The following is a 13316-nucleotide window of genomic DNA, read 5'->3' as shown; positions in this document are numbered from 1 at the left end:
GCAAAAACAAAACAAAACAAAGCATCCAAAATAGCTGTTTTCAATTTCTCCATTGACCAGGCAAATAGCCATATAGATTGTGTTGTACTTTTAAAAGTAATAACTCCTGGTTCATTAATTGATTGAGAGACACATGACTTCAGTAAAATTGTGTTTAGTAAACAAAAGGGTTTAAATGCTTTCTGCAGCTCTAGGATTTAATTTTCTCTTTTTCTAGGGATGACTCTTTAAAATGGGGGGTTAGATAAAAAACAGAGAACATTTCCCCACTCTTTCACAGCATGTGTGATGGGTCTATAACAGGAACACGTGGAATTCTGGTTACTGTATCTAAAAAAGACATCATTACAAGTTGTAAGTAATAAAATGAAGAGCAAGCAAAGCAACCCTGGATCTAGATCAGTAAAAATAACAGATTATCCCATGTAAGTATGGTACTGACACAGAATTTTAGAGCTGGGGGAATCTTAGCCCTTCATTTTATAAACTAGAAACCTGAGATTCAAAGACATAAAGTGACTTGGTCAAGGCAAAGCCAGGATACTTGTTAGCAGCAAAACTGTAATAAGAACCTAGGTCTGCAGATTCCCTGTAATTTAGTTCTACATTAACTGGGAGCTTTAGCAAGTCAAGGAGAGAGAGAGATGGTACTCTTTATGGTTGACAGACACTGTTTTAGACTAAATGTGAGACATCTAATATTTGTAGTATATTTCTCCAATACGCTATACAATCTGATACTACTTATCAAGGATTTTGATACAGTTTTGGATGAAACATCTAGAACAGATACATTCCACTAAGAAACAGGTCATATTCAAAATATCATTTGTAAGTAGCCAGGTCAGAGTATGGAATCCCTTTCCCCCACCAAAGAGAAGTAACAACTTATGAGCTTATTTAAGCAAGTATGGTTGAAATCATATGAAAGGTATCCCAAGAAGCACCCTCAAATAGGGCCCAAATCCCTTTGAGTCGTACACCCCCCTAAAGTGGTTGCACCCAGGGCGAAAGTTCCTAATCCATAGATTCCTAAGTCAGAGTGCTGGCATTAAGAATAATTAAAAATACCTACAAACATTATTAACCTTTTGAGGTCAGGGCCACAGACAATAACCATATCTTACCAGAGAAATCTCTTGGACACAGCAGTGGAGAAACCAGTGAGACCAGAATGGTCTGTACCTGGCATCTTGGCTTTTCTGGAATCAGATTCAACATTTTTTTTTGAGGGTAGAGGATGAATTTAAAGACAACCCATCAACGATCTACTCTCCCACTTTACATTCAAGAGGTGACTCCAATCTTTCTCAGATTTCTCCCCATATGTAGGTTCCTACTTTGGGAATGATATTCTATGTAGTGTGTTACTGACGCCGAAACACTCTTGGAAAACTTTTAAAATACTCATGCTAATGGCAATTTTGTAAATTTAACGTGGGTTTCTATAAATCTAAACTGACAGGATACTGATGCAAGCAGAATTTGCAGATTTGGGATTGGCAACTTGATTCTCCACCAAACGGCTTCAGGTAAATTCGAGTTCCTCCTAAAACAAAGTACCCTAAGTAGTAAATTAACGCCCGCCCTCAAATCTTGGTCTCAGGGCCGATGGTGGTGGTGAAAAGAAGCTCTCAAGGTTAGCTCCAACCCCAAGAGGTCTAGCTGGGGACAGCGGCCGGTTCGGGGGCCCGAAGGAGACTTGCCTGGGGGAGGCCCGGGGCGCGCGCCCACTGGCCGGCTCTCGGGACCGCTGCGCGCCTCCCCGCTCTCCCGGGGCCCGCCGCACTCACCGAGGTGGCCGCCGATGACGGTGACCGCGATCTGGTCCATGAACACCGCCCGGAAGCGCACGTCCCGCTCCGAGCAGCGCTGCTGGAGGGCGTGCAGGATCTGCACCTGCGGGTAGTCGTCGCAGATGCGCCGGTCCGTCAGGAACCAGAGCTGGGAGCACATGGCGGCCAGCACGGCGGCGCCGGCGCGGCGCGGCGCGGACCCCTGGGCTCCCGGGCGCTCGCTCGGGCCGGCAGGCGATCGCGCACCCGGCTCCGCTCCCGCCGGTGCGCCAGGCGCCTCTGCAGCCCTGACCCAGCGAATCTGCCGGCCACTGAGCGCCGCCGCCGGCCCCGGGCAGCCAATCAGCGCGCCGCGGCGGGCGCGGGCCGGCCGCGCGGCCAGCTGCAGAGGCGGCCTGCGGCTGCCGGGGGAGGGGTGGCGGGGCCGGCAGCCTGCGCCGGCCGGGAGAGGGGAGGCTGGCGGGGTTCGGAGCCCCGGGAGCCGGGGAGCTGTGAGCAAGCGACCGTGAAGCTGAGAGAGGGCACCCTGCCCTGGACCCCAGTGGGCGTGGCGCTGCCGGTCGGGGTGGGGCGGTGGGAGCGGGAGGGGCCGGGGCGGCGGCCGGATGGCTTGGAGGGGGTGGCCCGGCTGATGGACTATTGTAATGATGCGCAGCGGCATGTGTCCCAAAGGTGATCACGAGCTTGGTGGTGGTTGTGAGGGGATTGGGGGGTGGGGAGGGGAGGGGGATGAAGGGGCTGCGGTGACCGGTGGCCCCTTACTGAGCCTGGGCAGGGCCTCAGGAGCCTGGCGAAGGTCATCTGGCTAGGCCCCCCGTTGGACCTTCTCCTTGGAATTCTCAGCCCAAATACTGGCCTGGAGCTGGAGGTAGGGGTTGATGGGGAGTTGGGTTTTAGCCGTCTCCCGTTTAGATAGTTTGAAGGTACATTTCTCAGGGTCTCAGATGTTCTTGCACTGGACACCCCCTCCTAGTGTGCAGTTCTGGGGCTGTAGAATATCAACGTGATGAAAAAGGATCTGTGACTCCTTTATAGTAAGATGGACCACTGGCTGGTCTTCCCCCTCAGTTCATACAACTGAGTCACCTTTAAACACCATCCTTGGTCCCAGCCAATTGCAAATTCTGTTTGCAAACAATAATGTTTGAAGCCCGATTTTCCTTTCTAATTAACTGCTAGACTGAAGTTAGCCATCTTTGGAGATTGCATTTACTCTTCCAGTTTATTAAAATATATGTTGTTGTTTTGGCTTATGGAAGCAAGAGTAATTTCAAGGCAGGCCCAGCAATGACAACTTAGAAACGGGGAAAGATGTCTCAAGTAAGATAAAGACTTCACTGTAAAGTAAATATTACGTAGGTGCATGCATTTAACCTCTAAATGAGCCTTTGGAAAAGTTTTGTCTAAACAATTTAAATTATTTTTCAAGCAAGGTTAAGTAAATTCTTTTATGTTACAAAATTCATACCCCCCCCCACACCCATGTATGATTTTTTTTTTAAAGTAGCAGTAACCTATTGCCCTATGGATTAGGATCTTTCAAAACTCTCTTCTAATCCACAGATCAACTTGGACACTAGATGTCCCATTGTATGTATTTTCTTGATCCAGGTGCTTCCTACTGAGCTTCTGCAGCGTCATATGTAGGATGTCTGTAAGATGATCAGAACCATCATTTCCTGGAACAATCATTTGTATGTTAGAGTTAATAAATTTAATAGTTGCTTATAACCCATTTTCATAGTCATGTACACAGATTAGAATGTTTGCCATATGCAAATGGCTACCAAGATCCCTGAAACTGAGACTTGAGGAGATCAGGACAGGAGGATCCAGATGTGTCCCTCACTTCCTCACTGTCTTTGCTCTCCCTCTCTAGGAAGTTGCTCATCCTCTGTGATCTCCCTTTTCTAGGATGGGTAATAAGTGAGGAGGTGAGACAGTGGCATATCCAGTTAGGAAATGGCTGCGTTTGTATAGGATAATGTTTTGTTATATTGTTGAAATTCCTCAAGAACAGAGGCATTATCCCAGGTATAAGATTATAGTATTACTTTTATAATGTACTGTTTCTCCATAGATGACTCATGAGCTTCAGCCATATAAGAGGATGCTGCCCAGCCATCACCTCCATGTCTCTGAGGCTGAACTCATTCTTTCCCCCTCCATTCCAGATTCAGCTGTCTTAAACAATAAGGAAAATGAATTATATCAAGTAACAAGAAATCGAAGGGTAGGACAACTCTAGAGTTAGTTCATGCAACATCTCAGTAACATCAGGGACCCAAATCCTTTCCATCTTTTTGCTCCGACACCCTTAGGCCAGTGTTCCCATAGTTTAAAAGGGCTGCCACAATTCTCGCTGACATATGCATGCACACAATGTCCAGCTGAGGACTAGAGACTGTTGCTACCCATGTGTCTCATTTTATTAGCAAGGAAAACCTGTCTCAGAAGCTCTCAAGCATACTTCCCACATGTTCCCACATGTAAATCAGTCACCAGCAAAGAGTTAGAAACCATCATGAATGGCTTACATTCATTATGATTCACCCCCTCTGACTGGGAATTAGAATCTCCTCCCCAAGCACATGAAGAGTTGGGTGAATACCTGGGAAAAGTTGGGGTTCTCTTAGGAGGAATGAAGAGAGAATAGTTGTTGGGAAGGCAAGCAATCAGTTTGATACAGATGGTAATAAAGTAAATGTATCAGAATAAGCTAGGTTAGGCTGTGGGAACAAGTGATTCCAGAGGTTTATAACAACAAAGTTTTATTTCTCAAAATACCATATATGTTCATTGCAGGTCAGCTTGGCTGTATTCTAGGTTGTCTTTATGCTGGCATCCAAGCTGATAGAGCAACCTTCATCTGGAACAATGTTGATGTCGTGAAAGAGAAATAGCAGTCATGGTGAGTCTTACTCCGGATGGCTCTTAATACTTCTGCCTGGAACCTATACATGTTAGATCTGCTCACATATTCTTGATCAGAACAAGGTCACCTGGCCAAGACCAAGTGGAGTGGGGAAGTATAACCCTTCCCCAGGAAGGGCCACAGAATTTTGTGAAACTTTATGACCAACAATATAGTCTGCCACAATTGAGGACCAAACCTACTCTGCTAATCACTTGTCCTCTCCCTGGGGTTCCCAAGGGAACGATACACAAGGAAGAAATTGGAATAGAAACTAAAGGATCATTTTATTTGTAGCTGAGCTAGCACCCAATAACTTCTAGAACAGAACTCTTCCAAAAGACTGAGTCGAATCACATGACTTAGGTCTAAGGCTGAAGTGAAGCTTTTTTATTCCTGTCCCCACCTCCCCCACCACTAAATTTTGGAACTAGCAGGCATAGGCATGCCCGCAGAAAGAGAAGATGATCAGGTGTGCAACGTAGACCAGCTTTCCTCATCTAAGTATATCCTGAATGGAGACTGGGCGGAGCCTTCTCAGCAGGCAATCCATAGCAAAAGCGGCACACCTGGCTATGTGAAAGTTCCATCGCTGCTGACCCCAAACACTGGTTAAATGTGGACTAATGAATGCCCTGGGTTCTGGCCAATCAGGTTAACAATTCCTTTTTCCTTTTTTATTTTTAATTTTTTTCTTTATTGATTAAGGTATTATATATGTGTCCTTAGCCCTCCATTGCCCCCCCCCCACCTGCCCAATCATGCCCTCACCCTCACCCCCTGTTGTCTGCATCCATTGGTTATGCTTATATGCATGCATATAAGTCCTTTGGTTGATCTCCTTTTATCTTTTGAAGGTAGCTAGTAAGAGGGCAGGCCCTAGCCGGTTTGGCTCAGTGGATAGAGCGTCAGTCTGCAGACTGAAGGGTCCTGGGTTTGATTCCAGTCAAGGGCACATGTCCGGGTTGTGAGCTTAACCCCCAGTAGGGGGCGTGCAGGAGGCAGCCAATTGATGATTCTATCATCATTGATGTTTCTACCTCTCTCTCCCTCTTCCTCCCCCTCTGAAATCAGTAAAAATATATTTGGGGGGCGGGGGGTGGGGGAGAGGGCAGGGAGAGGATAAGGGAATTCCTTCCTATGCTCCCACTTCCTCACTTTTGTTCTCTCTTAATCCGTTAGGAAGAGGAGTACAAGAGTGCGCTGCCAAACAAATGCATGTGCACGATCTGTTTGCCGCCTTATGTAGACTGAAAGCCTTGCGAGAACAGGGGCCAGTGCCTTGTGTATCATGTTTTACATGTGGTGAGTACTCAGGTACCTGCTGGTAACCACTCTAAGTGTCAGTTAAAAGACATCATTGCCATTTCAGTTGACAAAACTGGTCAATTACAGATACACTAGGTTTTTGCAACCCGGGATTCTAGGGCTATATATTTCTTCTCTTACTTTCAACCTTCACTATATTTTGGCACAAAAGGGTATTGAGATGTGGGTTTGGACAGGGGGGAAAAAAAGGCAAGTCTTCTAAATTACATATGACCCCAAGCAAATGGTTGTGCTAAGTATATAGAAGATCAAAATTCAATTGACCTCAATAAATTAGAGAAATGGTCATCAATAGCAGGTTTAAATGCATTAGAATAAATGGAAAGTAGTACATTTTAGGAGCAAAATAAGAATCACACACACATACTGTAGATTCAAGAGAGAAAAGCTGGCCATGCAGAAACGTGGCCAAGAAAGACCTGTTAAATGTGGCAAATCAGTGATAGAATTAATAGAAAAATTACAGATATATTAACAAAAGCCTATGAAGCCAAATTCATCTTCATAATCCCTGGGACTTAGCCTGGCACATAGTAGATATCGATAAATATTTATTGGGAAAAACAGTGACTTTGGCCAGATTGTCCATGCTTTTCCCTTCCTCTGAAAAGCCTCAGGTGACCAATTCCTATGCACTCATCAAGACACAACTCAAGGTTTGTAAAAAATAAAGGATCCAGTCCTAGCCAGTTTGGCTCAGTGGATAGAGCGTCGCCTGTGGACTGAAGGGTCCCAGGTTCAGTTCCAGTCAGGGGCACAGGCCTGGGGTTGCGGGCTCGATTCCCCAGTAGGGGGCGTGCAGGAAGCAGCCGATCAATTATTCTCATCATTGATGTTTCTATCTCTCTCTCTCTCTCCCTTCCTTTTCTATCTCTTTCTCCCTTCCTCTCTGAAATCAATAAAAATATGTGTATATTTTTTAAAAAGACCCAACTCAAATGCAACTTCTTCCATGTTGCCTTCCCTACTCTCAAGTAGTAGAAATCTCTCCATTTTGAATCCTCATAAGCAATTAATGACTGCTAGCAATTATTATACCAATAATGGGTACTCAATAATTGGGTGAATAGTAGCTCTCAGATTATGACAAGCCAGTATACATTTTTAAATTATACAATTAATTGCTAAAGAAAATATTTGAGTCCTAGCCGGTTTGACTTACTGGATAGAGTGTCGGCCTGCAGACTGAAGGGTTCCTGGTTTGATTCCAGTCAAGGGCACATGCCTGGGTTGCAGGCTCGATCCCCAGTGGGGAGTGTGCAGGAGGCAGCCAATCAATGATTCTCTCTCATTATTGATGTTTCTATCTTTCACTCCCTCTCCCTTTCTCTCTGAAACCAATAAAAATATATATTTTTTAAAAAGAAAAGTAGCCCTAACTGGTTTCGCTCAGTGGATAGAGCGTCAGTCTACCGACTGAAGGGTTCCTGGTTCGATTCCAGTCAAGGGCGTGTACCTTGCTTGCGGGCACATCCCCAGTACAGGGTGTGCAGGAAGCAGCTGATCGATGTTTCTCTCTCATCGATGTTTCTAACCCTCTATCCCTCTCCCTTCCTCTCTGTAAAAAAATCAATAAAATATATTTTTTTTAAAAAAAAGTATTTGAAATTTTAGAATTGTTAATCACTGGTACTGCCTCTCACTTTCCTTGCTCGGGTTTTTGTTTGTTTTTTATGCTCTGTGTAATTCAGCTTTTACCTGCATGATTCAAATTCATACACCTTATATCTTTTCATATCAGGGTCTTAGTGAACAAGCAGAATTTACAGAAGGGCTGACATGATTTACATCATGTAGATTGCAGCAATTCACTTGGAAATTCCCCCTACATCATGGTTCTTTTTCCCAGTTTCTCTCTCTCTCTCTCTCTCTCTCTCTCTCTCTCTCTCTCTCTCTCTCTCTCTCTTTCTCTCTCTCTCTCTCATTCTGCCAATGCTGATCTTTTCCACCCCACGCCTAAGTCTCCAGCCTTGCTACTCTTCACTCCCCCTTCCCAGAGCCCCATGCAAATTCCTCAACCCTTCATTATTCGGAGGAATACATTTTATCTCAGTTTCGAGTTCCAAACTTGCATCCCTGACAAATTACCATGTTTAGCAAAACAGACAGTCTTTCAATGAGAGGACCTATCTGCTCTGCTCCACTTGTTCATCCTGGGACCCAGTGTTTTTCATTCTAATGTGCCACCTACTCCAGGTTGTGGTCATTGTTGGCATGTTTGAGGCTGGCTTGCTCTCTCTCTCTCTCTCTCTCTCTCTCTCTCTCTCTCTCTCTCTTTTTTTTTAAACACAGTCTTAGTCAATTTTATTTTCCTGAAACCACAAAATAGAATCTTTGATTGTACAAACATCACTAGTTACAGTCTTGCCAAGAGTTCCTGACTGGGGAGGGGGAAGTTCGTCAGTGGCCAGAACTCCTGAGGGGACTTGTGTTAGTTGGAGCGCGTTTCGTAAGACAAAAGGTGGTGGGTTTGATTCCTGGTCAGGGCACATACCCAGGGTGCAGGCTTGGTCCCCGGTCGGTACTGGGCCCAGGCCAGGACGCCCTGGCCGCATTGGGCGGTGGAAGCTGCTGCACGGTCACTTCCTCTAAGCCCAAGGAAGCACCATAGCCCCCTCTGTCCTCCTCCTGGGGCTGGGAGGCAGTTCCAAGGACCTCGGCTCCTCAGCAAAATCTGGGGACAGGCTTCTCGAGGAGGCGCTGCCACTAACACCGATACCACTTATCTGGACCACTGTGGCCATGCTGCTGCTTAGGCCGATGCCTGTGCCTCTTTCCTTTCCTGGACCTCCCCTCAGTGCTCTATTCAGAGATGTGCCCATGAGCTTCTCTGACATGCACAGTGCATACAGTTGTGCCATTCTGCACAGTTGGGTATTGTGTAGGTTGTTTGGTGCACAAGTGCTCTCCATGAGGGCACACATGGGTACCAACGACTAGTTCACATGTGTTCTCCGGGAGGAAGAAGCTTGGTTTCCATTTGTATGAGGGTACCAAGCCATGCCCCCAGGAGCTGTAACTGCCCCAGGAGATGACTTTTTCCTCATTCAGATAAAGTTTCCCCCAGGGCTAGCAGCAACACAGCTCAAGCTGTCTCTGTGAAGAAGGTAAGAACAGCTTTCTCTCTTCTGTTTGCCATTGTACCAGAGGGATGCCACTACCATAAACATGCTGGGAGAGCAGCAGGGACCACAGGCCCACCCCATCAGCCAACGATAACATCCTCATATGCCCTCCCAATACGCCAGGGAAAAAGTAATGAAACACCATGACAAATGTGACAGAGCTGTCAGAAGCACACGGCAATCAGCTGTGTAAATTGTAAAGCCTGTGGGATTCCATGTTTTATGAAATTGGCAAAATTTTCATCAAGAGAGAAAATAAAGTCAAGAAAAACTATGAGAAACATCTCATGGTAATTCTAACCATTGCCACACCCAAGTAACTCATGTTCACATTAACTCACACTGTTGGATTCTGATGGCTCTCAGATGTATCAAAAACAGTTCTTTCAGTGTTACAGGCAGCCTTAACCTGCCCCCCTCCCTCCTCGCTAGAACATGTGCAAGGCACCAATGGGGAGTAACTAGGACAGTTTAGGTAGCAGCCACCATGCTGGTCCCAGAATGGCCATGCTAATCAGTGCTCCAGCCCTGAGGCTGGGTGCGGCTGGTCACACTATACACTTTCCTTTCTGATGAGTGCTCTCATAGGAATCTAGAGTCCTGCCTGCAATTTGCCTCTGTTGCTCCTCCCTTTGCCTATGCTCCCCCAGCTCCTCAAACATACCCACATATAAATAGTGGGTATGATTTGAGTTTTTTTCTAGAAGGCTCCTTACCAGTCAGGCAAAGCTGAGAGTGCAGGAGAAAACTGGAAGCGCTGTCATTTCACTGTGCTTCAGTAACATCCAAATCCGGTTTCATCCCATGGGGACTCCGTCCAATAGGAATAGCAGAGAACGTGGCCACTGTTGCCACCAGGGATGACCTCTCGAGTGGTGACTCAGTGAGATCAAAGGTGGTCAAACACATGTGCACATTTCTCAATCTGTGTCTCTCATACTGCTGCCCTGTAACTTTATGTATTTATTTTGCAGAAGGGCATGAAACTGGAGAATAGGATGCTAGGGGCGGGGGGAAAGGATAGGATACTATATAATCTGCCACACAGCAACATTTTCTTCTTCTCCTTTTGTGTTATCTTCAAAAAAGTAGATTGGATGGGGTTCTAGGCAAGGATAAGAGGGAGGTGTGGAAGGGACGTGTCCCAAAGTGGTTACTGAATACAGTGGGGCCTTGATTTACGAGTTTAATTCATTCTGAGACCGAGCTCGTTAAGGAGCTTGTTAACTCAAATTACTCTATCAACTCAATGCAAAAAATGGGCCGAGAGACAGCTGGTAGCTCAAAACACTCGTTAGTCGTTAGTCGGGACACCTGTAAGTCAAGGCCCCACTGTACATGAAAGAGGATTAGTAGAACCTATTCTAGAGATAGTGAGAACAGTGAAGTAGATGACCTTAACCATTGGAGCTTAGATCTGACTGCTCAGATTAAAGGACATAGAAAATTGTAAAGAAAAGATAACTTCCACAGTAGGAGTGAAACAACTTTGAGTAACTGACTCTCAAAGTGATCTGCCAACAGTCTTGTATCTACCGAACTAAATCCTGGTGAAAAGCAAAAGTTAGATGAGTCACACCTGTTACTTGGAAAAATTAGTAATTGGCTTTGTCCCTTCTTGCCTGGGAAGCTGACAACATACTGTCAGTGTTTGGTATTTAGTTTGTCATGTCTTGCTGAAGCCTTCAGATTTTATTTATTTTTTTCAATCCTGAAGCCAGCTAAAGGTTCTTAGGAACTGTTGTTATTTGACAACATCAGATAATTTAGTCATGTTCAGTAGAAGAGAGTGTATTGAATACAGCAGGCACTAGGTGGAATATATAGGAAGCAGCACAGGTAGTAAAAAAACAAACAAACAAAAACACACTGAACTAGAAGACCCAAGTTCTTGTCCTGTCTACCTAGCACTGCTAACTAGATAGCAATGTGACATTAAGAAACTCATTTAAACCTCACTAGCCTTATCTGTCACTTGAGATTCTTAATTAGGTAACCTATTAAATAATAAGTAAATTAAATAGCCTCTAAGGATATCTCTAGAATACTTTAATCCCATAGTCTCATTGGAAGTGTCACTCGATATTCAAGAAACTCATAGACAAACACCAGGAGCCAAGAGCAAATTAGCTGAACTGAGCCAACTACCAAGAGGAAACAAGCCCAAACTGGTAAGACCAGAGGTGTGGCTGCAAAGTCTGCACTCATTTCCCAGGACGGTGTGTGATGGCCACACACGGGGCAATGACAGGTAGTCCTGGGAAAAGAATGTAGTCATGGGTTCACTAAATGTTCCTTTCAATCTAGGTATGAGATTTGAAATACATCTAAATGTTCTCCATGATTTACTTTGGAGGCGGGTATTCTGTTACTCTATCTCTAGGGAAATATATCCAAAAAGAGCTACTTACACAATATTGTTCTTCAAGTACCTATAGAGCATCAGTTCTCAACCTGTGGGTCGTGACCCCTTTGGCGGTCGAACGACCCTTTCACAGGGGTCGCCTAAGACCATTGGAAAACACATATATAATTACATACTGTTTTTGTGATTAGTCACTATGCTTTAATTATGTTCAATTTGTAACAATGAAAATACATCCTGCATATCAGATATTTACATTACGATTCATAACAGTAGCAAAATTACAGTTATGAAGTAGCAACGAAAATAATTTTATGGTTGGGGGTCACCACAACATGAGGAACTGTATTAAGGGTCGCGGCATTAGGAAGGTTGAGAACCACTGCTATGGAAGCTGTGAGCAACATAATAAAACAATGGTAATTATATCTAATAAAAAAGTAATATGTAAGTTAACTGTCACTCTGTGACAAAGATGGCGGCGCCCATAGTGGCTGGGCAGGACACTGGCAGTGTCACCCCGGCAACGTGAGCCCAGTAGGCAAGGGCCTACTGGGCAGTGGTGGCGGCGACCCTCAGGCAGGCAAATGGGGCCCCCAGGCAGCACCCAGCAGGGCCTGCTGGGCAGTTGCCACAGCGACAGGGGAGCAGGCAAGTGGGGAGCAGGCAGCACCCAGCAGGGCCTGCTTGCCCATCCCTATGGTGTGCAGTATGCAGGCCCCTCAGAGAGCAGAGAACCACGGGGAGTGGGCCCAAGCCATCAGTAGTACATCCCCTGAGGTCTCCCGAATTGGAGAGGGTGCAGGTCAGGCTGAGGGACCTCCCTGCCTGCCCTCCCCCACTATCTCTGTGCACAAATTTTGTGCACTGGGCCTCTAGTACTAACATAAAGAATTATGTTGTTGTAACCATTCTGGATATACTAAATATGGCCCAACAATTACTGGCTACCAATTACTGGCCTTGCTTGATCTATGATACTGTTTATGTTCATTAAGATATTTGACAGACAACCCTTCGGTTGTCTACAAGAATAGGAGAGAGGCTCTTTCAACAGGGACCTACCACCATGGGCCGCGTTCACACTAAGACCATGAAGAAGGCGGCGCGGGTCATCATCGAGAAGTACTACACGCTCCTGGGCAACGACTTCCACACCAACAAGCGCGTGTGTGAGGAGATCGCTATTATCCCCAGCAAGAAGCTCCGAAACAAGATCGCAGCCTATGTCACGCACCTGATGAAGCGGATCCAGAGGGGCCTGTGCGAGGCATCTCCATCAAGCTGCAGGAGGAGGAGAGGGAGAGGAGGGACAACTACATGCCCGAGGTCTTGGCCTGGATCAGGAGATCATTGAAGTTGATCCTGACACTAAGGAAATGTTGAAGCTCTTGGACTTTGGCAGTCTGTCCAACCGGCAGGCCACTCAGCCTACAGTTGGGGTGAATTTCAAAACACCGCGTGGAGCCGTTTGGATCTTTTACTATGCTGTAATATTATTAATAAACCATGGACACCTTGAAAAGAATAAAAGAATAGGAGAGAGGATTCTGGCTTATAGGAGATAAGGCTTAGTCTAGGTCTAGGCAATACCGCTCAACCCCAGAGATTGCAGATAAGACATGAGACGCTTAGGAAGTTTTCTGAACACCACCATTTCCGAGAGATAGTCCCAGCCTATGTACCAAGTCTTATGTCCCAATACACAATTCGTGGAGTCAAGGCATCGTTTGCAATTATTTTTTTTCAGTTGAGCTCAATACACCAGGGCATTGGCTTCCCTGGGG

The 13316-nt window shown here is 45.7% G+C and overlaps 1 protein-coding gene and 1 pseudogene across 2 annotated transcripts in view; one reads left to right on the top strand and one right to left on the bottom strand.

The window, feature by feature from the left end:
- The window catches only part of RIMKLA (ribosomal modification protein rimK like family member A), a 33069-nt gene extending 30883 nt beyond the window's left edge, over positions 1-2186 (bottom strand). Inside the window, exon 1 of one of the 2 annotated variants that reach the window (XM_059689795.1) lies at positions 1794-2186. In XM_059689795.1, coding sequence (XP_059545778.1) covers positions 1794-1956 — 163 coding nt within the window. In that variant the 5' untranslated portion in view covers positions 1957-2186. The remainder of the gene's footprint in view (positions 1-1793) is intronic. The other variant, XM_059689793.1, reaches the window with a different exon arrangement.
- Positions 2187-12570: 10384 nt separating this feature from the next.
- Positions 12571-13097, top strand: LOC132229770 (small ribosomal subunit protein eS17-like; annotated as a pseudogene).
- The last annotated feature ends 219 nt before the right edge of the window (positions 13098-13316 follow it).

This window comes from Myotis daubentonii, chromosome 3 (assembly GCF_963259705.1).
Source record: "Myotis daubentonii chromosome 3, mMyoDau2.1, whole genome shotgun sequence".
Lineage (NCBI taxonomy): Eukaryota > Metazoa > Chordata > Mammalia > Chiroptera > Vespertilionidae > Myotis > Myotis daubentonii.
This window is presented reverse-complemented; position numbering and strand designations above follow the sequence as displayed.